The following is a 9,282-nucleotide window of genomic DNA, read 5'->3' as shown; positions in this document are numbered from 1 at the left end:
TTATTCAAAGGTCTGTACTAAATATTATGAATTAAATAAATGGTTTTAAAGCTACCCCTTAACGAACGGGAATCTGTCATTTCTTCAAACGTTGTTTTGCAGAAAAAACATTAATGCATGTTACAATATTGCACAGTAAAACATTTTAAGTGATTATTGCATGTTTAAAAAGGTCAGTACTAAAGATTTACAATTAAATAAAAGGTTTTAAAGCTGTATCTCACCTTTAACGGAGGGGCTGTGCATTTTCGAGCCATCCCCAGGCATGGCCCTGAGAAAAAAGGATTGTGTGTGTGCGCTGGGGGTTGCGTGCGTGTGCGTGAGTGTGTTTCAAAAACAAAAAGGGGGGGGGGGGTGTCTCTGCATGGGTGGCTTTTGAGACCAGAAAAGTGTGTGTGAGTTTGTTTAGGATTGGGTGCGTCTTTTCAATTGGGGCTAGGCATTTTCAATTGTATTACCACACAAGCCTTTCAAATACGTATTTATCTCACCCCCAAGGATGTGGGGGGCTAAAAAAGTTAAAAAAAAAGCCCAGGCATAAGATATCTTGTCTAGACGACATCCTAAGGGTTTAAAACATATGTTATTTTCTAATCAGCGCCCCACAAGCTGCGCTATGAAGCATAAATGCAATATCGGCAGACCGAATATGTCGAGACACCTGCCTGTGGTTTTTGGATATCTAGACATTCGGGAGTACTTTATATGACCCTTTTATGCACACAGGATGTCGCCCGAAAAAACGGCACCCCCCAGCTCTGTAAACTCATTGCTGAATAGTGAAACTAGCCAGTCGATACGACAGCCTAAAGCGCAACTCAAAAGACTCCCGGCCAACAGACAGAAGAGTTATCAGGCCAACAGATAATCGCTGAATCGGTCCTAATGGAGCTTTCTGAAGGTGAGTTAGTGAAAATAATATATTAGATTTGGAGAGGTATTTTCAGGGAATTGTATGGATATAAAAAATTTGACATCGCTATTCTAAAACGGATGGACAATGATTTTTAGGTAATATGTCAAATGCACGTATTCTTATATTTTAAAAATGATATATATATATATATATATATATATATATATATATATATATATATATATATATATATATATATATAGTATAAATATATGTTAATATTATCTAACGTCTGTAGGGTCTCAATCCTTTACACAGATGCTCCGGGGAATAGATGATTGGGAACAGCATTCGTTAGAGGGGGATTCTCAGAATCAAACTGCGTGCAGCCCTTTAAGTAGCCAGTCCCCATTCCACTATTGTCGACGTAAGTCCAATAATAAAATCCCTAAGTCTATTTATACATTAAAAACAAAAAGTGTGAACCCTATATTAAAAGCTATTTTTGTGTTTACAGCGGACAGACCCAAAAGAAGGATCAAGGGTGTTTCATGTACTCTGAACGATGACATCGATGCTATTCTACCGTTCTGTTCGAACGGGTTTACCCTAACTCCCCCCAGGAACCAAGCTACATATTTCCGAACCAAACATGGCACAACATGTGCGCAAGTGCATTGCGCCGAATCCCCCCGGCCCGAAAAGTTACTGCCTCAAGAAACGGCCCTACATGGACAAGGTATGAAGCCATTATATATGTTATTAGTAATACATCGTTTATTATAATTTATACATTTTTATGATTGAATATGTTAAAACAATGACAAATAATGTTTTTTCAGACTCCAACGAGACATGCCCTGCAGAATCTGCAAGGCCTGGTGAAAAAAGTCTAAAGCCCCTGGTTTCCGCGATTCGTCAGAACAGCCCGCGTCAAAAAAGCCGAGGTAATTTAATTATGCATTGTTAATATATAGTATTATATCTGAAATGTATTTGACATTTTAACCTAATATATTACATGTTTAACAATCTATTTTTATGTACATATTATTTTCTTTCAGACTCCTCCCCGGCGTATAACGGCACAGAAGACCATACACACCGAGAAAACGCGGATGATTTCGGCGCGCCGACATTCACAATAAAACAACGAAACCGGATGATTTCAACGTTTTAAATGACATTCCAGAGGTAGACGACTGGATATTCTGTAACGCAGCCAATCTTGCGTTTAAAAAACGCAAATACAGGCGCTAAAAGCAGTTACCGAAATGGACGTGCCAATAATTGAGACAGTTGAAAGCCTTTTGGCGAAAATACCCCCGATCTACAAGCTTTAATTGAACGGATGAACGAGGGTGGGGTATCAGACATAATTCCGATAGACGAAAATCTATTTTCCCAAATTCCCGCCAACCTAATTGAAATAATTAAACATATGAACGAGTCAGGAACAACCGATGAAAAACAATTATCACAAATTCCGCCTGCCCTAGTTATTTTAATAAACCAGATGAACGAGAGCATGAGATCTTCTACACTGGAACCCGCACATACCCCGCCATTAACGGCCCTTGTCAGAAGTGTCTGAAACGCAAAACGATGTTTTTGAGGAATTGGAAAATTGTCTAATAAATCAGGAGGGAGATGGTCTTGATAGAAGTGTCAGGGTTGTGTACAGAAATAAATTCAGCAATACAGAGATTAGACAGTTTTTCAATTTCACATGGTTTAATCAAAATCTCGATTATGCGTTTTTTTACGTGATGATTTTGGATACTCTGAACGAACTGTTAGACAGGGCCAGAGATTATGGTGAACCTCGTGATGTCTTACAGTTGGAAATTTGTGGAGATAGCATGCAAAACACTGTATCTCTTATTTTACCCAATGGTGAAGCAGATCTTGAACAATTTATAGCCCTGCTGGAACAACTTGTTCAATCAAATGTATCCGTCATAGCCGATAGGTCGCTAGAGCTTGTAGTGCAAATAATACAGCAACCCCTGGGTGGTGGGGGGCAGAGAAGGAAACTAGATAGCCTAATGCAATCAGAAATCATAAACAATAAAAGGGCATGCCTCATAAACGTTCATAATCCCGGTAATAAGCTATGCTTTGCAATAGGCCTAGCACATTTACTAAACCCTGGATGTATGGATCTAGAGGCATTACAAAAGGCTAGAGAGCTGGTCTGGGCATGCAGGATGCAGTGGCATTCTCTGACATAGTCAAATTTGAAAACTTTCTGAACATCAAGATTGTGGTTTTGTACCACAGTAGAGCTAATGCCGCTCTCTTCAAATTCCAAAACAACCCCCAACCTCATCCTCAGATTCTGTACTTTTATGTGCAAAACAACCATTAATATGCTGTTACCAACATCGGAGCGTTTTTAGGCGCACCGTATGTGTGTCCAGCCTGTCATATCGGCTACACCCGAAAGGGGGGGCACTTGTGCCGTTATAACTGTTCCGTATGTCTGGATGAAAATTGTCCGATGCAGCCCTTATACCTGACACCCTGTGCCGATTGTCACCGGACATGTCACTCGACCTACTGTTACGAAAAACACAAAATTGAAACATGGCACCCCAAGGCCTGTAAATCTGTAAGCAGTTGTGATATTAACAAGAAATGTCCAACATGTCAATGCAATTACAACCTCAAAATAGACAGCCCTAAACCTCATGTGTGTGGAATCATACATTGCCCAATCTGTAAAGGGCCTTTGAAAAGCAGACTCTGAAGTGGTTCAAGAAGTGCCACACGAGTGTTATATTCAACCCTTGGCTGAAGATGAACATTCAGAGAAATACTTTTTTATGATTTTGAGACTAATCAACAATCAGGGGTTCATTTACCTATTTTTGTATCTACCATGACTTTCAAGGGGGATAAGTGGTCAGCACAGGGACCCAATTGTGCACTCCTCTTTCTAAAACACTTCAGAAAACCCCTGTACAGAAACTTCACGTTTATAGCGCATAATTCTAGAGCATATGATTCGTACCTTCTTTTGAACCCTCTGATACAGCAAGGCGTTGCACCCAGTGTCATAGGTCAAGGTAGTAAAATCTTGTGTTTCGTAGACCCCGCTTTCAACCAGAGATACATTGATAGTTTAAGCTTCTTACCTATGTGATTAGCTCAAATGCCCGAGGCCTTGGGTTTTGAGAACTCTGTGAAAGGTTAGTTTCCCCATTTTGTTACATCTGAGGAGAATCTACACTATATAGGATCTTATCCGAGACCCGAAATGTACAGTTGTGATCAAATGTCTCCCAAAGAGCGAGAGAGATTCATGACATGGTACGAGACAGTATGTCACAGCACTTTTGATTTCCACAAAGAGATGGAGTCATACTGTGACAACAACGTGGTTATCCTGCGCGAGGGGTGCCTCAGATTCAGAGCAGAGGTCATCAAAGATGCAGGCATTGACCCTACAACTATTGCATCGGCATGCATGAAAACCTATCGTACACACTTTCTACCTACAGCATCTATAGCTATCCCCTCGCCTGACAACTACCGATGCCAATTCAAGTCATACTCTAGTGGCTCCATTCAGTGGTCGGAGTACTTGGCCCAGGATAAAGACATTTTTATTCAACATGCTTTGAATAGGGGTGAGAAGGCGTTTGGGGCTTATCATGTAGATGGATACACACAGATTGACGGTGTTGAGACCGTGTTTGAGTACAACGGTTGTTTCTTCCACGGTTGTAAATCTTGCTTTGAGCCACAGGCCTTGTGTGTCCTAACCCAAAAAACTTTTGGTGAAATGTACCTAGAGTTTCAAGACAAATTGGAATCTTTACAGGCTACTTATGGTTTGAAAGTGAATATTATGTGGGAGCATGAGTGGACCGCGCTCAAAAAGTCTGATCTTCATGTTCGAGCTTTCCTTTCCAGCTTTGACACACCCGAAGCCTTGGAGCCACGACAGGCCTTGTATGGAGGCCGTACCAATGCTTTGACCTTGCGGTATGTAGCGCAACCAGACGAGACAATAGGATATGTAGATTTTACATCTCTTTATCCTCATGTAATGAGTTCCTCATGCAATCCTATGGGGCATCCTGAAAATATTCACCGCGACTTTGACTTACCACAAAACTATTTTGGTCTGATCAAAGCAACTGTCTACCCACCTAGGGGTTTGTTTATACCAGTGTTGCCTACAAGGGACCTCAAGGAAAACTTTTCTTTCCCCTATGTCGCACCTGCAGTGAAAACAACAACCAGGAAAAGCCTTGTGATCACTCAGATCAGGAAAGAGCCCTTACAGGTGTCTGGGTCACACCTGAATTCTCTAAGGCTCTAGATAAGGGGTACCGTGTGGCCAAAATCTTTGAAGTGTGGAACTTTTCCAGGAAATCAGACACTCTTTTTAAAGAGGACATCAAGACCTTCTTGAGATGCAAGCAAATGGCTTCAGGCTATCCTGCATCGGTCACAGATCAAGAGAGCAAAGACAAGTACATTCGAGACTATCATGACAGAGAAGGCATAGTTCTTGACCTCGACCGAATAGAGGTCAACAAGATGAAACGAAATGTGTCGAAATTGTACTTAAACTCGCTTTGGGGGAAGCTTTCGCAGAGATGCAATATGCTAACAACGTTGATCATTAAAGACCCCAAAGAATTTTTGGAATTTCATTCTTGAGTCAAGACATTGCCCTGGTGCAATGGAGACGTAACAAGAAGTGGGTTCTACCCCCGGGTAATGTAAATGTGTTTCTTGCAGTATTTACCACGGCCTATGGCCGACTTGAACTGTACACCCTCATGGAGCAGCTTCAGAGGAGGGTTCTTTACCATGACACAGACTCTGTGGTCTATGTAAGCAAACCGGGTGACAGGAGCCCCCCACTTAGCAACTATCTGGGTGGTTTAACGAGTGAACTCAAAGATGGTGACCATATCACAGAATGGTCCTCCTGTGGGCCCAAAAGCTATGCTTTTAGGACTAGACAATCACGTGGTGTTGAAAGCCAAAGGCGTGACTCAAAACTACGAAAATGCCCCGCGTGTAAACTTGGAATCAATCACACGCTTGGTCGAGGGGTTCATAAACGATCGGAATAGTGACTTGGAGATTTTGAGCTCCTACAAAAAAATGGTTAGGGATAAAAAGGGGTTCCATCTCAGGAATGCCCCACTTACTAAAAGATTCAGGGTAGTCTATGACAAGAGACTGCTTTTACCTAACGGGATGTCACGTCCTGACCAGCAGATGGAGCTGTTGTTGTAGTTTTGGGGTCAGGACGTGGCAGTCTTGTGTGTGTGATTGTTCTGTGTTGGTCTTGTGACTCCTGATCAGGAACAGCTGGGGATCGTTGTTCCTGATTGGGAGTCATATATGTAGGAGTATGTTTGTCACTTGGTTTTGTGGGTAGTTGTTTTTGCACTGCGTGTTGTGTGCCTGCAAAACTGTTCCTGTCGTATATATTGTTTGTATTGTTAAGTGGATGCTCTACTCCTTTATTTTTATTAAAGATGAGTATTCACATACCTGCTGCGCCTTGGTCCATTTTTACAGAAGACAGCCGTTACAGAACTACCCACCACCAAAGGACCAAGCAGCGGAGAAGAGGACAGAGGCAAGTGAGGGAGGAATGTTGGAGGCAGCCCCAAGAATTTTTTAGGGGGGGCACAAGGGCTATTTGGCGGGGCGAGATTACAGCCCCAGGCCAGCTCCCCGTGCACCCTTGTAGGGCAGACTGGACAGGTCCCGTGCTTTGGGGTTGGGGCTGTGGTGAGGCCTGGGATTTTCAGGCCGGTAGGCAAGGTACCAGCGCCCCGCATGTGCCAGGGCGAAGTAAGCATCGAGCCGGAAGGGGTGATGCCAACCCTGCGCTCAAGACCGCCAGTGCGCCCTTTCGGTCCGGTGTTTCCCGCTAGACACACTAGCATGGAGGTGCGTGTCTCCAGGCTGGTACGTCCAATACCTGCCCCACGCATCAGGAGTCAACAGTCGTCATCAGAGCTGCCCGCCAGTCAACAGTCACCAGAGCTGCCCGCCAGTCAACAGTCACCAGAGTTGCCCGCCAGTCAACAGTCGTCGGAGCTGCCCGCCAGTCAACAGTCGTCGGAGCTGCCCGCCAGTCAACAGTCGTCGGAGCTGCCCGCCAGTCAACAGTCGTCGGAGCTGCCCGCCAGTCAACAGTCGTCGGAGCTGCCCGCCAGTCAACAGTCGTCGGAGCTGCCCGCCAGTCAACAGTCGCCGGAGTGGCCGGACTGCGCTGAACTGCCGGAGTGGCCGGACTGCGCTGAACTGCCGGAGTGGCCGGACTGCGCTGAACTGCCGGAGTGGCCGGACTGCGCTGAACTGCCGGAGTGGCCGGACTGCGCTGAACTGCCGGAGTGGCCGGACTGCGCTGAACTGCCGGAGTGGCCGGACTGCCCTGAACTGCCGGAGTGGCCGGACTGCCCTGAATTGCCGGAGTGGCCGGACTGCCCTGAACTGCCGGAGTGGCCGGACTGCCCTGAACTGCCGGAGTGGCCGGACTGCCCTGAACTGCCGGAGTGGCCGGACTGCCCTGTTCTGCCGGAGTGGCCGGACTGCCCTGTTCTGCCGGAGTGGCCGGACTGCCCTGTTCTGCCGGAGTGGCCGGACTGCCCTGTTCTGCCGGAGTGGCCGGACTGCCCTGTTCTGCCGGAGTGGCCGGACTGCCCTGTTCTGCCGGAGTGGCCGGACTGCCCTGTTCTGCCGGAGTGGCCGGACTGCCCTGTTCTGCCGGAGTGGCCGGACTGCCCTGTTCTGCCGGAGTGGCCGGACTGCCCTGTTCTGCCGGAGTGGCCGGACTGCCCTGTTCTGCCAGAGTGGCCGGACTGCCCTGTTCTGCCAGAGTGGCCGGACTGCCCGGTTCTGCCAGAGGTGCCCGCCTGCCCTGATCTGCCAGGGTGCCCGGCCTGTCAGGATCAGCCCGAGTGGTCCTCCTGCCCTCCGGTCCAGCCCGAGTGGTCCTCCTGCCCTCCGGTCCAGCCCGAGTGGTCCTCCTGCCCTCCGGTCCAGCCCGAGTGGCCCTCCTGCCTTCCGGTCCAGCCCGAGTGGCCCGCATGCCTTCCGGCCCAGCCCGAGTGGCCCGCATGCCTTCCGGCCCAGCCCGAGTGGCCCGCATGCCTTCCGGCCCAGCCCGAGTGGCCCGCATGCCTTCCGGCCCAGCCCGAGTGGCCCGCATGCCTTCCGGCCCAGCCCGAGTGGCCCGCATGCCTTCCGGCCCAGCCCGAGTGGCCCGCATGCCTTCCGGCCCAGCCCGAGTGGCCCGCATGCCTTCCGGCCCAGCCCGAGTGGCCCGCATGCCTTCCGGCCCGGCCCGAGGGGCCCTCCTGTCCGGCCCGCCGAGGTCTGCCCGTCTGTCGGCCCGGGGGTCTGTCCCCCGGCCCGGCCCGAGGGGCCCTCCTGTCCTCCGGCCCGGCTCGAGGGGTCCGTCTGCCTGGCGCAGCTATCGGCTCCACCGAAGTGGGCGACGCCGAGGGTGGAGCAGGGTCCACGTCCTGCACCGGAGCCACCTCCAGGATAGGTGGGTTGGGGAGGGAGGGTGTAGCACAGTGCCGTCGTTGACGGCAGCCACCCTCCCTTCCCTCCCTTATTGTTTAGGGGTTATTGTTTATGGGTTTTGTTGGGGATTTTGTTTGTTGGTGTTTTTTTCGTTGTTAGGTGCATTCCGGGGTCTGCACCTTGAGGGGGGGGTACTGTCACGTCCTGACCAGCAGATGGAGCTGTTGTTGTAGTTTTGGGGTCAGGACGTGGCAGTCTTGTGTGTGTGATTGTTCTGTGTTGGTCTTGTGACTCCTGATCAGGAACAGCTGGGGATCGTTGTTCCTGATTGGGAGTCATATATGTAGGAGTATGTTTGTCACTTGGTTTTGTGGGTAGTTGTTTTTGCACTGCGTGTTGTGTGCCTGCAAAACTGTTCCTGTCGTATATATTGTTTGTATTGTTAAGTGGATGCTCTACTCCTTTATTTTTATTAAAGATGAGTATTCACATACCTGCTGCGCCTTGGTCCATTTTTACAGAAGACAGCCGTTACACGGGACCACATTGCCCTTTGGCTACTGACTTATGCTACAAGCCCCAGTGTGTCTTAAAGCTTAAGATATAATGGCTGCTGTAGAAGGTTTTGACCCCCGGTTGCAACTACCATTTGCGGGCTTAATCGCAGGCCCCTCCAACAGTGGTAAAACTTTTTTTGTAAAAAGTATTTTAGAGAATTCTCAGAAGCCTGACAATATTGTGTGGTGTTATTCGTGTTATCAACCTATGTATGATGAATTGTTGAAGAAAATAAAAAATCACGTTTGTTGAAGGAATACCTGAATCCCTGTCTGATGATGAACTTTTACCTCCTCATAAAAACAATCTGCTGGTTTTGGACAATATGCTATTTGCAGGTAGCGAACATCCTG

The 9,282-nt window shown here is 47.7% G+C and overlaps 1 protein-coding gene and 1 long non-coding RNA gene across 2 annotated transcripts; one reads left to right on the top strand and one right to left on the bottom strand.

Annotated features, from left to right (window-relative positions):
• Positions 1–736: 736 nt before the first annotated feature.
• Positions 737–5,979, top strand: LOC123729342 (uncharacterized). Its single transcript, XM_045704277.1, has 5 exons — positions 737–901; positions 1,175–1,283; positions 1,374–1,595; positions 1,699–1,803; positions 1,921–5,979. The coding sequence occupies exon 5, from the start codon at positions 4,119–4,121 to the stop codon at positions 5,187–5,189; it is 1,071 nt and encodes a 356-aa protein (XP_045560233.1). The 5' UTR covers positions 737–901; positions 1,175–1,283; positions 1,374–1,595; positions 1,699–1,803; positions 1,921–4,118; the 3' UTR covers positions 5,190–5,979.
• A 37-nt stretch (positions 5,980–6,016) lies between these two features.
• LOC106580208 (uncharacterized) lies at positions 6,017–9,018 on the bottom strand. The gene is made up of 3 exons (XR_001322839.2): positions 8,907–9,018; positions 8,866–8,868; positions 6,017–6,074 (listed from the first exon to the last, which is right to left on the bottom strand). It is a non-coding gene; the product is annotated as an uncharacterized lncRNA (long non-coding RNA).
• Positions 9,019–9,282: the final 264 nt, after the last annotated feature.

The sequence above is a fragment of the Salmo salar genome, chromosome ssa20 (genome assembly GCF_905237065.1).
Source record: "Salmo salar chromosome ssa20, Ssal_v3.1, whole genome shotgun sequence".
NCBI classification, from domain to species: Eukaryota; Metazoa; Chordata; class Actinopteri; order Salmoniformes; family Salmonidae; genus Salmo; species Salmo salar.
This window is presented reverse-complemented; position numbering and strand designations above follow the sequence as displayed.